The following is a 25216-nucleotide window of genomic DNA, read 5'->3' on the forward strand; positions in this document are numbered from 1 at the left end:
ACGAGAAAGAGAGGTCAACCTATGTAAGGTATTTTTTAGTATCTTAAAATAGTCCTGGAGTCAATTTTTTTTTAAAAAAAAGTCAAATGACCTTAAAAAAGAACCAAGAATATAAATAATATAAAGATGCAGAATACCGGAAAGATTCAGCATTCTGTTACACATGAGACCATTATTGAAAGTCCGAGGGTCACAAGATTTTAATAGTGTCCTGGAAAAAGAGGGAGGGACAGTGCTCTGATGTCATGATCATCAGGGAGGTGAGAGCGGCCCCTGCTGTTGGGAGGATCAAGCTGCAAAGATGAGGCAGTTTCAGACCTGAGACCAAGCAGAGTTCCTCTCTGCCCCCACCTGCCACAACCCCAAGCTACGGCCCTCACGCTAGGAGCATTTGGATTGGCTATGTGTTCTCTGATGTTATGCATGCTCATTGTTAGGGCAGACTTTAAAATCAGGTGTTCAAAGGCAACACTGCTGAACCACACAGCATCTTCTTTTCTGGCATCCCAATGTTAGGCTTTCTGGGTTTGTTCCTGAGAGAGGTCTCAGGTGTTTCACCCATTGCTGCTCTGTGAACTTCCCTCACCACACTCAGGAGCCCTCAGGAGGATGCTGGGACTCATTGGAAGCTGGAAAGTGGTGAGTGTCAGAGAGCAGTATTCTACAGTCACAGGAGGTGAGCTGGGCCAGTTAGCCAGGACCCTGGTGTTGTGTCCTGTGTCTAAAGGAAAAGGGTTTGTGTGAACCCTGGGGCCGCACAGCTTTCCAAATTGATGGTGATTACAGAATCCACATGGAGAAATGAACTTCCACATGTGATCTGATATCCTTTGGTTGAGAAACGAGGTCACTAGTTTACAATTCAGTCCTGTCAGCACAGTTCTTCCTAGGTTCTGAGTCAGGTTTTGTTTGATGCTAATAACAGAATAGTACAGACTCAGTAATTTAGAAAGAAATGGTATTTGTCTCATGGTTTGAGTCCAAGGTCGGAGGGCAGTATCTGTTGATGGTCATCTTGTTGGCAGAGGTTTGGGTGGCACAGAGACCATATGACCAAATAATGAAGTTGCAGGAGGTTCAAATATGAAGTAGTTTCTATAGCACACACCTGGGAATAAGCAGTCACTCAATAATCACATGAATTGATTTAGCCTAATCGCTTCATTAGGGTCCCACCTGTTCCCAATGATTAATCTCTGCTAATTGGTATTAAATGCCTTCACACCCTTGTGTGGAGAGTAAAATCTTTGTAAAGGCCAATCATTCTTCACTCCCCAACCCCAAGCTAACTGGTGTGAGAACTGAAAATCAAATAAACTGTTGAGCACACAGTAGTTTCATTATGCATCCAAATTTGTTTTTGTCAAATGATAGCTTGTAGCATTTGAGAATATCTCAGAAGATCAGATTCTGCTGGCTATAAAATGGTTTATAAATTTGAGAGTTCATTTGTGACTGGTAAAAGAAAAAAAAATTCTTTTCTCCTCAATTCCTGTACCTTTGATTTTAAGACTCAGATATTCCATGGGCAATATGAGTGGCTATGATTCTGTCTAATACACAAATTTCAGGCCATAGCTAAGCTCATGCAAATAAGATAGCTTTAGAGGGGATCTCTGGGTAACTTCATAATTTTGACTGGAGTCAGAAAATCAAATACATGCTTTTCATTGGTGTATGCCTGTGATGTGTTGATGCTAAAATCTTAATCCATTATGTCTACTAACTCTATATAATGGCAGAATTGAACTGTTGGTAAGTCATAGGTGTTATAGATGTGTTGTTTGATATTAAGCAAACAACACACATTTGGTGTTAGTGATCATGAAAATGACTGCACAGGTCACAGACTTAAACTGATTTTAAGTGTTTGATTTCTGGTGAGAATTAAGACCTTGGAGGAGGGAGCCAATGCAAACTGTCAGGAGGGAAAAGTAAAAAGTGTGGAACTCTCAGAATTACATGTTCTGGCTGCTGAGGTTTGTCTTAGTTCCTGAGAGTGAATCCCCTTAGTCTGCATCTCCTGAGAGTGATCCCCAAAGTCTGGGAACCTGAATTTGGTGTCCCTTGATACTGTGGGATAAATAGGTTGTTTCCTTTCAATTGCACTTAGTACACCAGTTTAGAAATTATGTGCCATGATTTCATGTTAGACATATATACTCTTGCATAGATCCCTAATATACAGTAATAAAACCTGAAAGGAAGACAATTGTTGACGTCTTTGTTTTCTGCTAAATTTGAATAAGAATGTTAACACCCATAGAACTAATATTCAGGAAAATATAGGGGCCTTGGTCAGTTCAGGTATTTTCCCAATCTCTTCTACTTCTGCCCCCAACAGGAAAGTCCTGGTTCTTTGATGTTTTTGTTTGCTTACTTTCTGTTTCTCTAAACCATGAGTTTTGCTAGCTTTGTTTGGTATTTGTGACAATATCTTTCTTGATTTTTGTTCCTCATCTGCTAATTCTTGGCCTTTTTGGTTACATCATGGCAAAATGCTGTCATGTTATAGATTGTGTATAGACTGTGCTTCTGTAGGAAATATTGATAGTTAAAATGCATTATCTGTCTTTTCTTCCATATATACTGATTTTTGTGCCTTTTCAACACTTGACGTGACCTTATTTATTTATTTTCTCCATCTAGTGTTAGCTGATGTATCTGCACAATGACATATGGATAACTATTAATTACCCCTGGTTGGGTATCTATACCATTGTATTTATTTGTTCTGATAAACACTGGGAAATCCTTGCAGTTTTGTAAGCATTTTTCTTAAATATTCTGATGCTCTATGAACACTGATATGAAACACTGTACTATCCTCATAGAAAATGAGGATTAATGAGATTTATTTTCAATTGGCTTTATAACCCTCCACTGTGATACGGCCTTGACTAAACAAGTTGAGTTGGTGAACTCAAGGGGCTCCCATAGCCTAGACAGCTCATGACAAGAGCCTCGGGTGATTGCTGACATCATAAATAAGAGGCCAATTGTTAAATCAACAACGGGAGTCACTGGGTAAATACTCCCCATGTAGGATCTCTGTCCTTAATGTGCTTTACTATGAAACTTAAAGACAACATTACTAGCTGAACAATACCCTATACCTTGTGCGGTTGTGTAAAGGCAGCCTGTTGAAATCCTTGCTTAGTATATACTAAGTTGATTTCTGTATATGAAGGTAATTGAAAATGAAACTCGAAACAGGAGGGAGGAAGGATGGGGGAAGCCACAACAATACAAAATACAACAATACAAAAGTTGCACTTTGTAAATTCACATTTATTAAATAAAAAAAAAAACCCACATGATTAACTCAATGTTAAGAAAGAGTTCAACAAATAGTATGACATATAGAAAAAAAAAAACTGTTTATCAACAGTCAAGACCAAAGCTGTTCAAGTCATTGCTTCTCAAAGAGTCGATCTCAGTTTTACGGATTTTCTTTTAGGTGCTCTGTTAGTTATCACAGATCAAGGGAAACATGTGGTATTAGTATATTGGGACTGTCTTATTTCACTCAGTATGTTTTCCAGATTCATTCATTTTGTTGCAAATGAATGGATTTCATTGTTTTTATCCATTGTGTAGTATACAATAGAGTATATATCCCATAATTTCCTTATCCAGTCTTTAGTTGAAGGGCATTTAGGTCAATCCGATGTCTTGGCTATTGTGAATGCAGCTTTAATAAACATTGAGGTACAGATAACATTTTTCATTTGCTGATTTCATTTCCATTGGGTAAATTCCCAGGAGTGAAATGACTGGGTCCTATGGTAGCTCTATATTCAGATTTCTGAGGTATCTCCAAACGGTCTTTCATAGTGGTTTTACAAGTTTACATTCCCACCAGCAATGGGTTGGGGTACCTTTTGCCTCACATTCTCATCAGCATTTGCTGCTTATTGATTTCTGTATGAAAGCAATTCTAACTGGAATGAGGTGAAACCCCACTGTGTTCTTTTTAAAGATTTATTGAATTTATTTGAAAGACAGAGTTACATCAGCTCTTGTCCTGATGGTTGATGTACAATGTAATACTTTATCCATGTTAGAATTTTTTTTTTGTTCTAGTAGCATTGGTTGAACTCTGTAATTAACACACAATTATTCTTAGGTGTTTAAATTTTAACTGAAAAGTGATCCCTGTTAGGAATTTGGAAAACATTATGCTGAGTGAAATAAGCCAATCCCAAAGGGACAAATACCACTTGTTCTCCTTGATAGGTGACAACTAACAGAGCACCAAAAAGGAAACCTGTTAAAGTGAAATGAGAACTATGAGAAATGGTGACTTGATCAGCCCTCACCCTGACTGTTGATGAGAGCTTAATATGTTATCCCTCTTAGTATCTTTTTTGTTTGTTCTACTTAATACTTTTGGTTGAATACTGTAATCAATACACAGTTATTCTTAAGTGCTGAAACTTAACTGAAAAGTGATTGCTGTTAAACATAAGAGTGGGAATAAGAGAGGGAAGAGATGTGCAATTTGGGACAAGCTCAAGCTGACTTACCTCAAACGGTAGAGTTAGAAACATACCAGGTGATTCAAATTCAATCCCATCGAGGTGGCATGTACCAATGCCATCTCACTAGTCCCAGTAATCAATTTCTGTTCACAATTGATCGTAATGATAGGACTAAGAGCCTAAGGGATCACATAAACAAGAATAGTGTCTGCAAATACTAGCTGATAGAATAAAAAAAAGGAGAGAATGATCCAACATGGGAAGTGAGATACACAGCAGACCCATAGAATGGCAGATGTCCTAAACAGCACTCTGGCCTCAGAATCAGCCCTTAAGGCATGCAGATCCGGCTGAAAAGCCCATGAGAGTATTTCAGGCATGGAAAGCCAAGACACTCTGGGGAAAAAAAAAAAAAAACCTAAATGAAAGATCTCCACGAGTGAGATCCCAGTGGAAAGAACAGGTCATCAAAGCAGGAGGTACCTTTCTCTGAAGGGAGGAGAGAGCTTCCACTTTGACCATGGCCTTGTCTAAATATGATCAGAGTCAGTGAACTTGGGGGGCTTCCATAGCCTTGGCAGCTCATGACAAGAGCCTAGGGTGATTACTGATGCCATAAACAAGAGTGTCAATTTGTTAAGTCAACAACAGGAGTCACTGTGCACTTACTCCTCATGTAGGATCTTTGTCCTTAGTGTGCTGTATATTGAGATTTAATGCTATAACTAGTACTCAAACAGTATTTTTCACTTTATGTTTCTGTGTGGGAGCAAACTGTTGAAATCTTTACTTAATATATGCTAAACAGATCTTCTGTATATAAAGAGAATTGAAAATGAATCTTGATGTGAATGGAAGGGGAGAGGGAGCAGGAAAGGGGAGGGTTGCGGGTTGGAGGGACGTTATGGAAGGGAAGCCATTGTAATCCATATTCTGTACTTTGGAAATTATGTTCATTAAATAAAAGTTAAAATAAATTTAAAAAAAAGAAAGAAAGACAGAGATATAGAGAGAGGTAGAGACAGAGATAGAGGTCTTCCACCTGATGGTTCACTCCCCAGATGGCTGCAGTGCCTACAGCGGTGCTGATCCAAAGCCAGGAACTTCTTCAGGGTTTCCCACATGGGTGCAGGTTCCCAAGGACTTAGGCCATATTCTATTTTTTCCCAGGCCATAGCAGAGAGCTGTATAGGAAGAGGAGCAGCTGGGACTAGAACCGGCACCCATATGGGATGCCTGCACTTCAGGCCAGGGATTTAACCCACTGCACCACAGTGCCAGCCATCACTGTGGTTTTAATTTGCACTTCCTTGATGCCTAGTGATTCTAGACATTTTTTATTTGTCTCTTTGCCATCTGGATTTCCTATTTTGAAAAATATTCATTTAAATGCTTGGCCCATTTCTTCACTCGGTTGTTTGTTTCATTGTTGTGGAGTTTCTTGATCTCTTTATATATCCTGGTTTTAAATCTTTCATCAGCTGCATAGTTTACAAATAATTTCTCCCATTCTATCAGTTGCCTCTTTACTTTCTGAGTGTAATCCCATTTGTTAATTATGGCTTTGATTGCCAGTGCCTCTGGTTTCCTTTCTAAGAACTCTTTGCCTGAGCCAATTATCTTGCTGGCTTTCCCCAATGTTCTTTAATAATATGGTGTTATCAGCTCATAGATTTATGTCTTTGATCATTTTGAATGGATTTTTGTGTATGGTGTAAAGTAGGGGTTTGCTTCATATTTTTGCATGTGGAAATCCAGTTCTCCCTGCACCACTTGCTGAAGAGACTGTCCTTACTCCAGGGATGTGTTTTTGCTCTTTGGTTGAATATAAGTTGGTTGAAGATGCTTGGATTGACTTCTGGTGGTTTTGCTTATTTGTTTGTTTGTTTTGTCTATCCATCTTTTTTTTTCACCACTGCTAGGCTGCTTTTGTATAACTGCCTTGAGGCATGTCTTGAGACCTTGTATTGTGATGCCTCTGGCTTTGTTTTTGTTCTATAATATTGCTTTAGCTATGCAAGGTCTCCTGTGTTTCTTCATCATTTTTCCAGATCTTGGAAGAATGTCTTTGCTATTTTGATTGGTATCACATTGAATTTGTAAATTGCTTTTAGATAATGGACATTTTGATGATATTGCTTCTTATAATTCATGAACAGGGGTTTTTTTTCCATTTTTATCTTCTATTTCTTTTTTAATGTTTTATAATTCACATCATAAAGATCTTTGGCATTGTTGGTTAAATTTACTCTACGCTATTGTGAATGGGAATGATCTGAGATGTTCTTTCTTAAACATGCCATTGTGTATACAATCTGTGTATACAAAGGCTGTTTTAATGTCTGTGTATTGGTTGTATATCCTCCCGCATTACCAAACTCTTCCATGAGTTCACATAATCTCTTGGAGGAGTCTTTTGGATCCATCTACAAATAGAGATGTCATCTGCAAAGAGAGATAGTTTGACTTTCTCTTTACCAATTTGTGTCCCTTGATTTCTTTTTCTGGCTAATGGCTCTGGTTAAATCTTCTGGGATTATACTGAATAGCAATGTTGAGCGTGGGCATCCTTGTCTAGTTCCAGATTTCAGTGAGAATGCTTCTAACGTTTCCTCATTCAATGGGATGCTGACTATATTTTGTCATAAATTTCCTTGATTGTGTCAAGAGATTTTCCTCTATACTCAATTTGCTCAGTTTTCATCATGAAAGGGTGTTGTATTTTATCAAATGCTTTCTCTGCATATAGAGATAATCATTTGGTTTTTGTTCTTAAATTTGTTAATGTGATGTATCACATTGATTGATTTGCAAATAGTGAACCATCCATGCATACCAAGGATAAATTCCACTTGGTCTGGGTGAATGATCTTTAGATGTGTTGTTGGATTCCATTGACTAGAATTTTATTAAGGATTTTTGCATCTATTTGATTTAGGGAAATTGGTGTGTAGTTCTCTTTCTCTATTGTGTCTTTTTCTGTGTTTAGAAATTAAGGCGATGCTGGCTTCATAGAAAGATTTTGTGAAAATTCCCTCTCTTTCAATTGTTTTGAATAACTTGAGAAGAATTGATATTAGTTCTCTTTTAAATTTCTGTTAAAATTCAGCAGTGAAGCCATCGGGACCTTGGCTTTTCTTTATTGAGAGGGTCTTTATTACTGATTCAATTTTCATCTTGGAAATTTGTCTGTTTAGGTTTTCTATGTATTCATTGCTCAATGTAGCTAGGTTGTTTGTTTCCAGGAACCTGTCCATTTCATTTATGTTTCCAGCTTGTTAACATGCAGCTCTTTGTACTAATTTCCTGTTATTCACTTTATGGTGTCAGTTGTTACATTTCCTTTTTCATCTCTAGTTTTATTAATTTGCATCTTTTTTGGTTAGTTGCCCAAATATGTGTCAATTTTATTTTTAAAAACAGCTTTTTTTTTTATAGGCAGAGTGGACAGTGAAAGAGAGAGACAGAGAGAAAGGTCTTCCTTTGCCATTGGTTCGCCCTCCAATGGCCACCGCGGCCAGCGCACTGCAGCCAGCGCACCACACTGATCCGAAGGCAGGAGCCAGGTGCTTATCCTGGTCTCCCATGGGGTGCAGGACCCAAGCACTTGGGCCATCCTCCACTACACTTCCTGGCCACAGCAGAGAGCTGGCCTGGAAGAGCGGTAACTGGGACAGAATCTGGCACCCTGGATGGGACTAGAACCTGGTGTGTGCTTGCGCTGCCAGGCAGAGGATTAGCCTATTGAGCCGTGGCCCGGCCACAGCTCTTTATTTTGCTGATCTTTTATATTGCTTTTTGGATTCATTTTTTAAATTTCCTCTCTAATTTTAATATTTCTTTTCTTCTATTAGTTTTGGGTTTGGTTTGCTCATTTTCTAGATCCTTGAGATGCGTTGATAGCTCATTTATTTGGTGTATTTCCAGTTTCTTGATATAGGCACCAATTGTTACAGACTTTCCTCTTAACATTGCTTTTGCTGTACACCATAAGTTTTGATATTTTGTTGTTGCTTCATTTATTTCCAGAAATTTTTTATTTCAATTTTAATTTCTTCTATGACCCACTCTTTATTCTGGAGCATATTGTTCAGTCACCATATGTTTGCATATGTTTCAGAGATTGTTAAGTTGCTGATTTCCAGCATCATTCCATTGTGGTGTGAGAAGAAGCGTAGTATGATTTTGATTTTTTTTTTTTGAAATTTGCTGATGTTTGCTTTATGGCCTAGAATGTGATCAATCCTAGAAAAAGTTCCATACACTCCTGATAATAATACATATTCTGGAACTGTAAGATGAAAATTTCTGTAGATATCTAATGGATCCATTTGGTCTATAATGTTGATTACCTCTGCTGTTTCCTTGCTGAATTTCTGTCTGGTGGATCTGTCTGTCCATTCCTGAATGTGGGGTATTGAAGTTGCCCATTACTATTATGTTTGAATCTATGTCTCCCTTTTGTTCCTTTAATGTTTCTTTTAAATAGTCAGGTGCCCTGTAATTAGGTGCATATGCATTTATATTAGTGATATACCCACCTAGCGTGTAGGATTTCTGATGAGAAGTCCAGTCTGAGTCTAACTGGAGATCCCTGAAATAAATCTAGTGTTTCTCTTGTGAAGATTTTAGAATCTTTTGTTTATATTTTACTGTGGAAAGTTTGATTATAATCTATCATGGTGAATATAGTTTCTGGTCATATCTTTTAGGAGTTCTATGTGCTCCTTGTACTTAAATGCCCCTTTATTTCTCCAAATTAGGGAAGTTTTCTGCTATTATTTCACTAAAAGGGCTTTGTAATCCATCCCATCTTTCCAAAATTTCAGAAATTCCTAGAACTTTTATGTTGGGTAATTTGATAGTATCTATAATTTACCAACAGTGTGTTTTAACTTTCTAATTTCTTCTTATGTTTGATCTCTCTGAATGATTTCCTTTTTTTGTCTTCTAAGTCAGATATTCTTTCTTTTGATTCACAGATTCTTTTGTTAAGGCTTTCCACTGCATTTTCTAATTTGCTGTATTGACTTCTTCATTTCCAAGATTTCATTTTGATTTCTCCTTAAGTTCTCAATTTCATGGGAGAAAATTTCTTTCATGTCATGTATAGATTTTATTAGTTCATGCATTTTCTTCTGATTACTTTTAAGCAATCCTGTGATCAATATTTTGAATTCTATTTCTGGATATTTTTTAATCTCATCATCTTCACAATCTATTATTGTAGTGTTGTGTTCTTTGGGGGGCATCATTTTGTCTTCCGTATTCTTGTTTGGTGCATTTGTTATTTAGTATTTGTGGAGATACTCATTTTTTTTTTGCTGTTGCAGCTTTTATCTGTGGACTATGTCTGTGATCAATATCAGATTGTCTGCTTTCAGGAAATACCTAAACGCATGTGGTGATTGTAGCCAGGGTGCTTTGTTCATTGCTTCGGAGTGAAGGGTGTGTCTGAAGTGACACACCAATTTTGGCATCTTAAATCTCTTTTTTTTTTATTAGAGGGGAGGTTTCTTCTTGTCTGTTGGTGTAGATTCATCTGAGCTCCTCTCCTCAAATGAGACCAGTTCCTGGGTGCTAGCCCCGGAGGGTATATTATTTGTTGGCACTGCCACAAGGACCACACAAAGGATCTGTGCAGTTTTCAGTTTAAGTTTGGATTCCCCAGCAATGACCCTTGCCTGGTAACCCAGGAATGCTGATTGTGTGGAGCCTCCCACATTGACTGCTCAAAGTCCCGGTGACACCCTGAGTGCTCCCACAAAACCTCAGTATTTACACAGTCCTAGCACAGACGCCTCACACAGTCTCAAGCAGCATACCCCCCTGCCAGATCTCCCCACCAGATCAGGGTTCTCTGCTTGGCTGCTTTCAAGATGCTGACACAAGCTAGCACAACTGTCATATGTGTCAAAATGGCACTTGTTCTATATCACTTTCTTACATGTTGCAGTTGCAGGGTGCTATGGACGGAGAAAATGTGCCCCCTCTTTTTTTGCTCCTCTAGTTTGGCAGGTACATTATCCCCCAATTGGCTCCAAGTCAGATTCTCTCTAGGCTTGTCCTGCAACTTTTTCACCCATGGATTTGGCTTATGCAGTCTGGTCTCACCACACTCTCCTCTCTGATGTGGAGGCTCTTGGCTGCTGGAGTTCTGAGGTGTGAATCCCTCCATGTAGGTCCACTTTGTCCCTCCAATGTGTAGAGATTCCTCTGCTTTTTTACCCAAAACTCTTGCCTGAATCTGCACTCTTTCCATTTTTTAAAAACTATCTTCCCCAAGAATAGAGCAGCAAGCTCCCTCCCTACTCTGCAATCTTGCCCATGATCCCTATTACTGTTTTCTAATGGAGGAGAGCTTACACGTATCGGTAGATTTGTTCAACATCAAATGTTAATAACCTTGATGAGAAGGGAAGAATTTAATTCCATGCAAAGTTAAATCAGAAGAAATTAACATATATGTTCAGGTACAGGACTCCATCCTTTATTCATGTGTGGGTGGTAGGAATCCAAGTGCTTATGCACCAACTACTGCCTCATAGACATCTTAGCAGGATGCTGCCTTGAATATGCAGAATATCAATCATGCAACTGGGCATGTTGGTATTAGATATGGTATTTCCCAAGCAGCAGACTAACTTGCATCACAACATTTAACATTCCAAGTCTGATGGTTTGCTATGAAATTTTGCCTGGGTCCTGTATCTCCAACCGGAAGTTCTGAGGCTTCTTCATAACATAAATTTTCAAATCATGTTGGTGTTATATTCACTGAATGCCAAGAAGCATTTTAGGGAAGAACTACATGAATATTTGGAAACAGGGAGGTGTCTTTCACAAAAATTACTATAAAGATATAGTATAATAAAAGTGTATTATATTCATTTTTCTACACAGCTGTGGACAAAAATAACCTGGTTACAAGCAGAATATATTCTATAGAATTTTCAGTGTATAACATCAAAATATGTTCTAGTGAAACTAACAATATGAAGTACCATGAAGTATATTAGTAGCAACAGAACAATAGTTAACATCACCCAAGTATTTTTGTATAGGGTAGATATTAGTGACAGCATTTGTTTCTTTCTGTGGTATTTTGCAACTTAACTCACAAGCATTCTTAAAATAACAAATTGCTTCTTGGCAATAACATTTTAAAAAAATTAAGTAGCAAGTACATGTTTCTTTTTACATAAGGATTACTTGTGCCTTATCACTGCCAATCAGTGTAATTGTTGGTGCTCTTTCTTTTTTTTAACTTTTATATCATGAATATAAATTTCCATAGTACAGCTTATGGATTACAATGGCTTCCCCCCCATAACGTCCCTCCCTCCCACAACCCTCCCCTTTCCTGCTCCCTCTCCCCTTCCATTCACATCAAGATTCATTTTCAATTCTCTTTATATACAGAAGGTCAGTTTAGCATATATTAAGTAAAGATTTCAACAATTTGCACCCACATAGAAACACAAAGTGAAAAATACTGTTTGAGTACTAGTTATAGCATTAAATCACAATGTACAGCACATTAAGGACAGAGATCCTACATGAGGAGTAAGTGCACAGTGACTCCTGTTGTTGACTTAACAAATTGACACTCTTGTTTATGGCATCAGTAATCACCCTAGGCTCTTGTCATGAGCTGCCAAGGCTATGGAAGCCCCCTGAGTTCACTAGCTCTGATCATATTTAGAAAAGAGCATTTTCAAAGTGGAAGTTCTCTTCTCCCTTCAGAGAAAGGTACCTCCTTCTTTGATGACCTGTTCTTTCTACTGGGATCTCACTCATGGAGATCTTTCATTTAGGTCTTCTTTTTTTGCTAGTGTGTCTTGGCTTTCCATGCCTGAAATACTCTCATGGGCTTTTCAGCCAGATCCACGTGCTTTGAGGGCTGATTCTGAGGCCAGAGTGCTGTTTAGGACATCTGTCATTCTATGGGTCTGCTGTGTATCTCGCTTCCAATGTTGGATCATTCTCTCCCTTTTTTATTCTATCAGCTAGTATTTGCAGACACTAGTCTTGTTTATGTGCTCCCTTTGGTTCTTAGTCCTATCATTATGATCAATTGTGAACAGAAACAGATCACTTGGACTAGTGATATGGCATTGGTACATGCCACCTCGATGGGATTGAATTTGAATCCCCTGGTATATTTCTAACTCTACCATTTGGGGCAATTCAGCTTGAGCATGTCCCAAATTGTACATCTCTTCCCTCTCTTATTCCCACTCTTATGTTTCACAGCAATCACTTTTCAGTTAAGTTTCAACACTTAAGAATAACTGTGTATTGATTACAGTATTTAACCAAAAGTATTAAGTAGAACAAACAAAAAAAAATACTAAGAGGGATGACGTATTAAGTTGTTCATCAACAGTCATGGCAAGGGCTGATCAAGTCACCGTTTCTCATAGTGTTCATTTCTCTTTAACAGGTTTCCTTTTTGGTGCTCAGTTAGTTGTCACCGATCAGGGAGAACATATGATATTTGTCCCTTTGGGACTGGCTTATTTCACTCAGCATAATGTTTTCCAAATTCCTAACAGGGATCACTTTTCAGTTAAAATTTAAACACCTAAGAATAATTGTGTGTTAATTACAGAGTTCAACCAATATTACTACAACAAAAAAATACTAACATGGATAAAGTATTACATTCTACATCAACAATCAGGACAAGTGCTGATCAAGTCACTGTTGGTGCTCTTTCAAGGAGGTCTTCCTTGGCCCTTGTCATGTGCAAAGCACTGTTACTACTGAGGGAAGCTGATTGGACTTTTTTTCTACAGCCAATGAATTTGGTATTTTGTATTCACTTCTATCATGATATTGCTCTGAGTCTAGGAGCAAATCATACCAGTTCTCTCACATTTCCATTTTTCTTCTCATCCAGGGACAGTCCTAATTCCCAGTACATGTTTCCTATGCCAAAGAAAATGAACACACCATCAGTAAGTTGTTTATTTTTGTTTGCATTATATTGTGATATAGCAGCTTTATGAGTGTATTTTATTAAAATTGTGAAATAAATATTTGACAACATAAAATTATCATGATTATAAAGCATTAGAAATATCAAACCTGATATCAAATTTTTTTCCAGTCTCTGTGATGCAAAATAGTAACATATTTATCATGTTATTCAAATTGGAACATAGAATCTCCTAAATTATTGTAAAATATAAAGTCTAAATTTGTATTTATTGGTCTTATCGATGATATAGTAGAGGTGGTTTAGTACCAACGTAGTAATATACACTGAACGAGTAAAAAGTTGGGGCCAGCACTGTGGCACACTGGGTTAATGCCCTGGCCTGAAGTGCTGGCATCTCAAATGGGTGCCGGTTTGAGACCCGGCTTTTCCACTTCTTTTTGTTTTTTGATTGTTTGTTTGTTTGTTTAAACTTTTATTTAGTAAAAAATTATAGCTTATGGATTACAATGGCTTTTCCCCCCCCATAAATTCCCTCCCACCTGCAACTCTCCCATTTCCCGCTCCCTCTCCCATTCCATTCACATCAAGATTCATTTTCAATTCTCTTTATATTTAGGAGATCAATTTAGCATATACTAAGTAAAGATTTTAACAGTTTGCACCCACATAGAAACACAAAGTGAAAAATACAGTTTGAGTACTAGTTATAGCATTAAATCACAATGTACAGCACACTAAGGACAAAGATCCTACATGAGGAGTAAGTGCACAGTGACTCCTGTTGTTGACTTAACAAATTGACACTCTTGGTTATGGCGTCAGTAATCACCCTAGGCTCTTGTCATGAGCTGCCAAGGCTATGGAAGCCTTTTGAGTTCTTCAACTCTGATCTTATTTAGACAAGGTCATAGTCAAAGTGGATGTTCACTCCTACCTTAAGAGAAAGGCACCTCTTCTTTGATGGCCTGTTCTTTCTACTGGGATCTCACTAGAGGAGATCTTTCATTTAGGTCCTTTTTTTTTTTTTTTGCTAGAATGTCTTGGCTATGCATGCCTAAAATACTCTCATGGGCTCTTCAGCCAGATCCAAATGCCTTATGGGCTGATTCTGAGGCCAGAGTGTTGTTTAGGACATCTGCCATTCTATGAGTCTGCTGTGTATCCTGCTTCCCATATTGCATCATTCTCTCCCTTTTTTTATTCTATCAGTTAGTATTAGCAGACATCAGTCTTTTTTTAACTTTTTAAATGAATATAAAATCCAAAATTCATCTTATGGAGTACAATGACTTCCCCCCCAATGACTTCCCTCCCACATGCAACCCTCCCCTTTCCTGCTCCCTCTCCCCTTCCATTCACATTAAAATTCATTTTCAATTTTCTTTATATGTAGAAGGTCAGTTTATCATATATTAAGTAAAGGTTTCAACAGATTGCACCCACATAGAAACACAAAGTGAAAAATACTATTTGAGTACTAGTTATAGCATTAAATCACACTGTACAGCACTGTACACACTGTGTATCTCACTCCCATGTTGGATTGTTCTCTCCCTTTTTTATTCTATCAGCTAGTATTTGCAGACACTAGTCTTGTTTATGTGATCCCTTAGGCTCTTAGTCCTATCATTATGATCAATTGTGAACAGAAATTGATCACTTGGACTAGTGATATGGCATTGGTACATGCCACCTTGATGGGATTGAATTTGAATCACCTGGTATGTTTCTAACTCTACTGTTTGGGGCAATTCAGCCTGAGCATGTCCCAAATTGTACATCTCTTCCCTCTCTTATTCCCACTCTTATGTTTCACAGCAATCACTTTTCAGTTAAGTTTCAACACTTAAGAATAACTGTGTATTGATTACATTATTCAACCAAAAGTGTTAAGTAGAACAAAAAAAAATATTACTAAGAAGGATAATGTATTAAGTTGTTCATCAACAGTCATGGCAAGGGCTGATCAAGTCACCATTTCTCATAGCGTTCATTTCACTTTAACAGGTTTCCGTTTTGGTGCTCAGTTAGTTGTCACCGATCAGGGAGAACATATGATATTTGTCCCTTTGGGACTGGCTTATTTCACTCAGCATAATGTTTTCCAAATTCCTAACAGGGATCACTATTCAGTTGAAATTTAAACACCTAAGAATAATTGTGTGTTAATTACAGAGTTCAACGAATTGTACTAGAACAGAAAAATACTAACATGGATAAAGTATTACATTGTACATCAACAGACAGGACAAGAGCTGATCAAGTCACTGTTTCTCATAGTGACCATTTTACTTCAACAGGTTTCCCCTTTGGTGTTCAGTTAGTTGTCACCGATCAGGGAGACCATATAATATTTGTCCCTTTGGACCTGGCTTACTTCACTCAGCATAATGTTTTCCAGACTCCTCCATCCTGTTGCAAATGACTGGGTTTCATTGTTTTTGACTGCTGGATAGTATTCTATAGAGTATATGTCCCATAATTTCTTTATCCAGTCTACTGTTAATGGGCATTTGGGTTGGTTCCAGGTCTTAGCTATTGTGAATTGATTGAGCTACAATAAACATTAATTTGCAGACCGCTTGTTTGTTTGCCAATCTCATTACCATTGGGTAAATTCCAAGGAGTGGGATGGCTGGGTTGTATGGTAGGGTTATATTCAGGTTTCTGAGGAATCTCCAGACTGACTTCCATAGTGGCTTCACCAGTTTGCATTCCCACCAACAGTGGGTTAGTGTCCCTTTTTACTCACATCCTCTCCAAAATCTATTGTTGGTAGATTTCTGAATGTGAACCATTCTAACTGGGGTAAGGTGAAACCTCATTGTGGTTTTGATTTGCATTTCCCTGATTGCTAGTGATCTTGAACATTTTTTTCATGTGTCTGTTGACCATTTGGATTTCTCTTTGAAAAATGTCTATTGAGATCCTTGGCCCATCTCCTATGTTGTTTGTTTGTTTTGATGTTGTGGCGTTTCTTGATCTCATTGTAGATTCTGGTTATCAACCCTTTATCTCTTGCATAGTTTGCAAATATTTTTCTCATTCTGTTGGTTGCCTCTTCACTCTCCTGAATGTTTCTTTTGAAGTACAAAAACTTCTCAATTTGATGCAATCCCAAATGTTAGTTTTGGCTTTGACTACCTGTGCTTCTAGGGTATTTTCCAAGAAGTCTTTGCCAGTACCTATATCTTGCAGGGTTTCTCCAATGCTCTCTAATAATTTGATGGTGTCGGGTCATAGATTTAAATCTTTAATCCATGTTGAGTGAATTTTTGTGTAAGGTGAAAGGTAGGCGTCTTCCTTCATGCTTCTACCTGTGGAAATCCAATTTTCACAGCACCATTTATTGAATAGACTGTCCTTACTCCAGGGATTGGTTTTGGATTCTTGATCAAATATAAGTTGGCTGTAGATGTTGATTGATTTCTGGTATTTCTATTCTATTCCAATGTTCTATCCATCTGTTTCTGTACCAGTACCATGCTGTTTTGATTACACCTGCCCTGTAGTATGTCCTGAAGTCTGGTATTGTGATGCCTCCGGCTTTGTTTTTGTTGTACAAGATTGCTTTAGCTATTTGAGGTCTCCTGTGTCTCCATATGCATTTCAGCATCATTTTTTCCAGATCTGAGAAGAATGTCTTTGGTATCTTGATTGGTATTGCATTGAATGTATAAATTGCTTTTGGGAGAATAGACATTTTGATGATGTTGATTCTTCTAATCCATGAGCATGGAAGATTTTTCCATTTTTTGGTATCCTCTTCTATTTCTTTCTTTAAGGTTTTGTAATTTTCATCATAGAGATCCTTAACATCCTTGGTTAAGTTTATTCCAGGGTATTTGATTGTTTTTGTAGCTATTGTGAATGGGATTGATCTTAGAAGTTCTTTCTCAGCCGTGGCATTGCCTGTGTATATATAGGTTGTTGATTTTTGTGCATTGATTTTATATCCTGCTACTTTGCCAAACTCTTCTATGAGTTCCAATAGTGTCTTAGTAGAGTGTCTTGGGTCCCCTAAATAAAGAATCATATCATCTGCAAAGAGGGGTAGTTTGAGTTCTTCCTTCCCAATTTGTATCCCTTTAATTTCTTTTTCCTGCCTAATAGTTCTGGCTAGAACTTCCAGAACTATATTGAATGGCAGTTCTGAGAGTGGGCATCCCTGTCTCATACCAGATCTCAGTGGAAATGCTTCCAACTTTTCCCCATTCAATAGGATGTTGGCCGTTGGTTTTTCATAAATTGCTTTGATTGTATTAAGGAATGTTCCTTCCATACCCAGTTTGCTTAGAGTTTTCATCATGAAATGTTGTTGTATTTTATCAAATGCCTTCTTGGCATCTATGGAAATAATCACATTGTTTTTCTTCTGTAGTCTGTTAATGTGGTGTGTCACATTGATTGTCTTGCGCACATTAAACCATCCATGCATACCAGGGATAAATCCTACTTGGTCTGGGTGGATGATCTTTCTGATATGTTGTTGCATTCTATTGACCAGAATTTTATTGAGGATTTTTGCATCTATGTTCATCAGGGATATTGGTCTGTAATTCTCTTTCAATGCTGTATCTATTTCCGGCTTAGGAATTAAGGTGATGCTGGCTTCATAGAAAGAATTTGGGAGGATTCCCTCTTTTTCAATTGTTCTGAATAGTTTGAGAAGAATTGGAGTCAGTTCTTCTTTAAATGTCTGGTAGAATTCAGCAGTGAATCCATCTGGTCCTGGGCTTTTCTTTGTTGGGAGGGCCTTTATTACTGTTTCAATTTCTCTCAGAGTTATGGGTCTGTTCAGGTTTTCTATGTCTTCATGGTTCAATTTAGGTAGGTTGCATGAGTCCAGGAATCTATCCATTTCTGATAGGTTTCCCTGTTGCTGGCATACAAGTCCTTGTAGTAGATTCTGATGATTCTTTTTATTTCTGTGGAGTCTGTTATTATGTTTCCTTTTTCATCTCTGATTTGATTTGGGTCTTTTCTTTTTTTAGTTAGTTGGGCCAATGGGGTGTCAATTTTGTTTATTTTTTCAAAAAACCAGCTCCTCGTTTGGCTGATGTTTTGTAAATTTTTTTGGATTCAATCCTGTTGATTTCTTCTCTGAATTTAATTATTTCTCTTCTCCTACTAGATTTGGGTCTGGTTTGCTGTAGGTTTTCTAGATCCATGAGATGCATTGAAAGCTCATCTCTTTGGTGCCTTTCCAATTTCTTGATGTAGGCACCAATTGATATAAACTTTCCTCTTAACACTGCTTTTGCTGCGTCCCATAAGTTTTGGTATGTTGTGCTGTTATCCTCATTTACTTTCAGAAAATTTTTGATTTCTCTTTTAATTTCTTCTATGACCCATTGTTCATTCAGGAGCATGTTGTTCAATCTCCATGTGTTTGTGTATGCTCTAGGGATTCCTGAGTTGCTAATTTCCAACTTCATTTCGCTGTGGTCTGAGAAGCTGCATGGTATGATTCTAATTCTTTTGAATTTGCTGAGACTTGCTTTATGGCCTAGTATGTGGTCAATCCTAGAGAAGGTTCCATGTACTGCTGAGAAGAATGTAAATGCTTTCTGTGTAGGATGAAAAGTTCTGTATATATCTGTTAGATCCATTTGGGCTATAGTGTCATTTAAACCTACTTTCTCCTTGTTGATCTTCTGTCCTGTTGATCTGTCTATTTCTGAGAGGGGAGTATTGAAGTCCCCCAGTACTATTGTATTGGGGTCTAAATCTCCCTTTAAGTCCCTTAACAAATCTTTTAAATAAACCTGTGCCCAGTAATTAGGTGCATATATGTTGATAATCATTATATCTTCCTGTTGAATTGATCCCTTGATCATTATATAGTGCCCCTCTTTGTCTCTCTTAACAGTTTTTGTGGTAAAGTTTATGTTGTCTGATATTAAGATGGCTACGTCCACTCTTTTTTCATTTCTGCTGGCATGGTATATCTTTTTCCAGCCTTTCACTTTCAGTCTGTATGCATCTTTGCTGGAAAGATGTGTTTCTTGTAAGCAGCAAATAGATGGGTTTTGTTCCTTTACCCAGTCAGCCAATCTGTGTCTTTTAACTGGACAGTTCAGGCCATTAACGTTCAATGTGACTATTGCTAAGTAGTAACTTTGCCCTGCCATTTGCCTAGGATATTTTCAATTTTTTTTTTGAACTTCCTGTGATCTTTTGCTGTGAGGTTTCCTTCGTTTACCTTCTTTCATATTGATGACCGTGTTTGTGTGTTTCTGTGTGTAACACATATTTAAGCATCTTTTGCAGGGCCGGACGAGTGGCAACAAATTCTTTCGACTTCTCTTTTCTGTGAAAGGTCTTTATTTCACCTTCATTCACAAATGATAGCTTTGCAGGGTATAATATTCTGGGCTGGCAGTTGTTCTCTCTTAGTACCTGGGCTATATCTCGCCATTCCCTCCTAGCTTGTAGGGTTTCTGATGAGAAGTCAGCTGTGAGTCTGATTGGAGATCCTCTGAGAGTAATCTGACATTTCTCTCTTGCACATTTTAGGATCTTTTCTTTATGTTTCAATGTGGTGAGTTCTATTAGCTTCCTGTACTAGGATGTCTCTGTCCTTCTCCAAACATGGGAAATTTTCTGCTAGTATCTCACTAAAAAGGCCTTCTAAACCTTTCTCCCTCTCCATGCCTTCAGGAACTCCTAGAACTCGAATTTTTGTTTTTTTAATAGTATCTTGAAGATTCCCAACAATATTTTTTAGATTTCTAATTTCCTCTTCTTTTCTTTGGTTTGACTGTATATTTTCCTGTGCTCTGTCTTCTAAGTCCAATATTCTCTCTTCGCTTCACCCATTCTGTTTTTAAGGCTCTTTAATGTGTTTTTCATTTGATCAATTGAATTCTTCATTTCATTATGATATCTCATCACTCTCACAGTTTCATGTTCTACTAGTTGTTTCATTTCATTTTGATTCCTCCTTAATATTTCATTTTCGTGAGAGAGATTTTCTATCTTGCCTATTAAGGATTTCTGTAGTTCAAGAATTTGTTTTTGAGAACTTCTTAATGTTCTTATCAATTTTTTGAGATCTGCTTCTTGCATTTCTTCTATCTCATCATCTTCATAATCTTGAATTGGGGTGTCTATTTCATTTGGGGGTGTCATAGTGTCTTCCTTGTTCTTGCTACCTCAGTTTCTGCGTTTGTTGTTTGGCACATTGGAGATATTTGGTTTCTTCTCGCTATACCGTGACTCTAGATTAAGTGGACTGTCTGCTTTTGATGGATCCTTAGAGACTGTGATGGGTGTGGCCAGAGAGTTCTGTTTGGTTCTTCGGGGATAAGGGTGTGCCAAAAGTGACTCACCCAGATTGTTCTCTCATTTGCTCACTCTCTCTCACTCTCTCTCTCTCTCTTTTTTTCTGACTCAGTTGGGAAGTAATTCCACACAGCTGAGTGGAATTGAGGGTAGTTGATGTATGAAATCTGGCACCTGTGGGTATTTGTCTGGTTACCCCTGGGACCACACACAGAGTTTATGCAGCCCTCAGTGTGGTCTCTAATTTCTCAATAGTCTCTCCCCAGTTTGCTCAAGTTACCGAGTTTGTGTACTCGGTGAGTTCTCTCGCCCTCCCCTCAGATTTTCAGTCTCAGTTCATTAGCTCCTCACTTTCACTAACTAGGTCTTAACCTCCTGTTATTTCTCCCCACCAGAGTCAGGTTTTTCTGCTTGGCTAATGGCCGGTGCCTCTTTCCATACGTAAAATGGTGCTGGCTCTTTGTCTTGCTTGGCTTTGTAAGGTGAGTGGAGAGAGAGGTTAATGTCCATGCCAGTTCCCCTTATTTGCTTGTTTTTTCTCTCCTCCAGTCCACCTGGTGAGCTTTCCCCAGTGGGGCTTTCGATCTTCTGTGTATAAAGATAATTGAAAATGAATCTTGATGTGAATGGAATGGGAGAGGGAGTGGGAGATGGGAGGGTTGTGGGTGGGAGGAAAGTTATGGGGGGGAAGCCTTTGTAATCCATAAACTGTACTTTGGAAAATTATATTCACTAAATAAAGTTTTAAAAAATTAAAAATAAGATTTCTTTCTCAGGAACAGGGCAGATACCTGACCAACTCGTGATCCTAGACATGAAGCACGGAGTGGAGGCAAAAAATTACGAAGAGATTGCAAAAGTTGAGAAGCTGAAGCCGCTGCAGGTGGAGCTGCGGTGGCTAGAAGACCTTTCCGAATCCATCGTTAATGACTTCGCTTACATGAAGAAGCGAGAGGAGGAGATGCGGGACACCAACGAGTCAATAAACACTCGGGTCTTGTACTTCAGCATCTTTTCAATGTTCTGCCTCATCGGACTAGCCACCTGGCAGGTCTTCTATCTGCGTCGCTTCTTCAAGGCCAAGAAGTTGATTGAATAATGAGGTGCAGTCTCCTCCCACCTTGGATCTCAGCCAGAACATTGCTGGGACGTGCCTGGCCTAAGGCATCCTACCGCCAGCACCACCAAGGCACGTCGGAGTACCACCTACAACCTACAAGTCAATGAGGGACTTCTTTTTAACTTGGTAGGATTTGGACTCATTTTGCAACAATAGGACTATTCTTAGAGTCACCTAAGACAAAAAATAGGGGTTACCTAGATGATGCCAAAGCCAGCATTTGCACTGGGTTTCCTCGTGTGATCTGTTCGAACCATTTTCTTTCCCTTTCCCACTCACTCACCAGCTTGGGCTCCCACACCAGTTCTTTTATGAAGATTTGTATGACCACATGAAACCTGTTTCATTCTCATTGTCCCCTCAGGTTTCTTTGCAAAAATACCCTTCCCTTTCTTATGGCCCTTAGCTGAAATGTTTACATGGCTTCTCGTGATATCCGTTCGTAATTTTATGTCTCTCCAAAGGGACATGGATGTGACACCTCATAAAAGAGAGCTTTGACCTGTAGATAACTCTGAAAGGAAATTTCATTTTCGACAATTAAAATATTTGTGTTCAGCTGCTTGAGCTTTTTTCATGTGTGTGTGTGTGTGTGTTTAGTCCTATGCAGCTTTATCACACATGTCGGTTCATGTGACCAACATTGCGAGAAACAGTTCCATCACACGGTTCCCTTGTGCCTCCCCTTTGTAGCCGCAGCCACCTCCCTCCCTGACCCAGCCTCTGGCTACCACTGATCTGTTCTCCATCTCTCAGACAAATGAAATCATACAGAATGTATCCTTTTGAGATTGATTTTTCTTTGACCCAGCACATTCTCTAAAAATCCATCTGAGTTGTTCCATGTCTCAGTAACTTGTTCCCTTTTTTTGCTGAGTAATATTCCCTGGTGTGAATGGACCGTGGTTTGTTTAACTTTAACCCACTGTAGACATGGATTGTTTTCAGGTTTTTGCCCTTATTAATAAAGTTCCTGTGAACACTGAAAAAAAAATTAAAAATAAAAAAAAATTAAAAATATAGGTAGCAGTATTTAATGCTTCTCTTACTTTTACTGGATTGGATTATAGCATACATTAATAAACTTTTTTAAAGATTTATTTATTTATTTGAAAGACAGAATTATAGAGAGACACATAAATAGACAGAGATGTTCTGTCTGCTGTTTTACTCCCCAAGTGGCTGCAAGCAGCTGGAGCTGGGCTAATCCAAAGCCAGGTGCTTCTTCCAGGTCTCCCACATGGATTCAGGGGCCCAAGTATTTGGGCCATCTCCTGCTGCTTTCCCAGGCACATTAGCAGGTAACTAGATTAGAAGCAGAGCAGCTGGGACATGAACCAGTGCCCATAGGGATACCAGCACTGCAGGTGGTGGCTTTACCTTATATGCCACAGCACCAGCTACAGCCTATTCATTTTAAATTAATAACTAAAGATTATCCACTGTTCAGCCTCCAGGCTTTGGCTTGGCCCAGCCTCTGCTGTTGTGGACATTTGGGGAGTGAACCAGAGGTTGAAAGATCTGTCTTCTTATGTCTCTCCCTCTCTAACCTTGCCTTTCAAATAAATAAATGAGTCTTTGAAATAAAAATACAAACACACACACACACACACGGTACCAACACAGTGGGTAAAGCCATGGCCTGCTGTGCCAGCATCCCATATGGGTGCTGATTCAAGTCCCAGCTGCTCCACTTCCAATCTATCTCCCTGCTAATGTGCCAGGGAAAGCATCAGAAGGTGGCCCAAGTGCTTGAACCACTGCATTCATATGAGAGGCCTGGACGAAGCGCCTGGCTTTAACTTGGCTCAGCTGAGGCCAATTTGGGAAGTGAACCAGCAGATGGAAGATCTTTCTCTACCCCTTCTCTGTAACTCTGCCTTTCAAATAAATAACAGATTTTAAAAATGGGGGAAAAGGGCAGTTCTGTTGCCTTCCCTTTACCTAGAGTAACATAATCAAAATCTGTTAGGCAAATGAATAAGGGAAATTCTGAGATCATGTATTGACCACAGAAGAGAATGGATTCCCTGTACATTTCCTGGAAGCCCATGCTAGTTGGAACCAAGGGAAGGATAACAAAAAAGGGGAGGCCTATATCCCTCTTATTTGTCTTCTTTGTTCATTGGAGCAGTGGAGAGTTGAATAATGTAACATTGGTGTTTGTCTCCATACAGTTCACTTCTATTTAGATGGTTCTTTTTTTTGCATTTCTTTTTTTATTTATTTTAAGAGATTTATTTGAAAGGCATAGAGACAGGGGTCTTCCCTCTGCTGGTTTGATCCCCCAATGTTTGGGTGAGGCTGAAGACCCAGGCGCCCCCCCCCCAGGTCTCCTGCGTGGTGTGGGGTCCAAGCACCTGTCCATCAGCGCTGCACTCATTGGCTGGAGTGGGACAGGAAGTGGGGTGGCAGGGATTTGAACTGGCACCCATGATGCGGGCCCTGCAGACTGTGGGTGCACCCCCATGCCATGGCGCCAACCTTGATAAACCTTTCTTTAAAGTGGAATTAGGGGTAAAAATGGTCTGAGGTGCACATGTGGTTCCGTTGTGAAAGGGGCTCAGGCCCCGTGGGTGCCCAGGGGCCAACAGGAACACCTGCAGCCTTGGCCCGCAGGCCCTGTGCATCTCCCCTCTGCTTCTGCCCCACCCGTGGGCCAGGCCCAGGACCCAGTGGTGCCTCAGGGATTTCTGCCCCAAACTGGTCACTTTAGGTCACTTTGTGATCTCTGACCTCTGCCCAAGGAAGGAAGCAGGAAGTGGCCCAGCAGGCTTCCCCTGACCTCTGGAGCCCCATGCCGCGGTGCCGGCCCATGACCCGGGGAGCCCGTGGCCATTCTGGGCCAGCCATTCTGGGCCAGCCATTCTGCGACCCCCGATCCCGGGCCCCAACCCCTTCGATGTCACCACTGCAGCCTCCTATTTAGCTGGTTCTTAATCCTCAAGAAGGGATTTAGGTCAATGTTCTATTCTCATCAAAAACCTTGATGTTTAATAAAAGATTCTGTTAGTAATTTTAACCCTGGGTCGTTCTAAAGATGTGCTGTGACTTAGGTTTAGAAAAGAGCATCTTCCTTGCCACCCTCATCTCAGCTCTGGGGGCTGTCAGTTCTCCCTGCACAGATTCAGTAATGCATGCTTCTTCTCTACTACAAAGATCTTATGTTGCTCATATTTCCAGTTACCAAAATCAAATCAACTCACACCTGGACTCTGAGTATTCAATGAGATTATTTATCAAAATAAATGTATTCAAATATTCAAAGACCACTTCAAAGCTTAGCTGCCTTCAAGAGTTCTTGGCACTTGGAACAGCCACTGTGGTTTTCTACACATGAGCACTCACTATTTTAAATACCATTTAACAATTCAAATA

The 25216-nt window shown here is 39.1% G+C and overlaps 1 protein-coding gene across 5 annotated transcripts; it reads left to right on the forward strand.

Moving 5' to 3' along the window:
* The first annotated feature begins 228 nt into the window (after window positions 1–228).
* LOC149121673 (transmembrane emp24 domain-containing protein 10-like) lies at window positions 229–22856 on the forward strand. 5 transcript variants are annotated; one of them, XR_016222330.1, is made up of 3 exons: window positions 229–676; window positions 13390–13447; window positions 21495–21634. XR_016222330.1 is itself a non-coding variant. In XM_089315080.1 (2 exons), the coding sequence occupies exons 1-2, from the start codon at window positions 21221–21223 to the stop codon at window positions 21815–21817; spliced, it is 378 nt and encodes a 125-aa protein (XP_089171206.1). In that variant the 5' UTR covers window positions 21186–21220; the 3' UTR covers window positions 21818–22856. The 5 variants fall into 5 exon arrangements, 1 of the variants encoding a protein (XP_089171206.1); XR_016222329.1 differs by having other exon boundaries at window positions 229–639; XR_016222331.1 differs by lacking the exons at window positions 229–676; window positions 13390–13447 and adding exons at window positions 20903–21014; window positions 21114–21200 and having other exon boundaries at window positions 21495–21630.
* Window positions 22857–25216: the final 2360 nt, after the last annotated feature.

Source organism: Oryctolagus cuniculus, chromosome 16 (genome assembly GCF_051225735.1).
Source record: "Oryctolagus cuniculus isolate XC-2025 breed Fujian yellow rabbit chromosome 16, ASM5122573v1, whole genome shotgun sequence".
NCBI lineage: Eukaryota > Metazoa > Chordata > Mammalia > Lagomorpha > Leporidae > Oryctolagus > Oryctolagus cuniculus.

Coding starts and splice junctions, on each gene's coding strand:
- LOC149121673 (XM_089315080.1), top strand. CDS start 21,221: ATGTCCATGCCAGTTCCCCTTATTTGCTTGTTTTTTCTCTCCTCCAGT. Junction 21,276..21,494: donor TCTCTCCTCCAGTCCACCTG/GTGAGCTTTCCC, acceptor TTTCTTTCTCAG/GAACAGGGCAGATACCTGAC.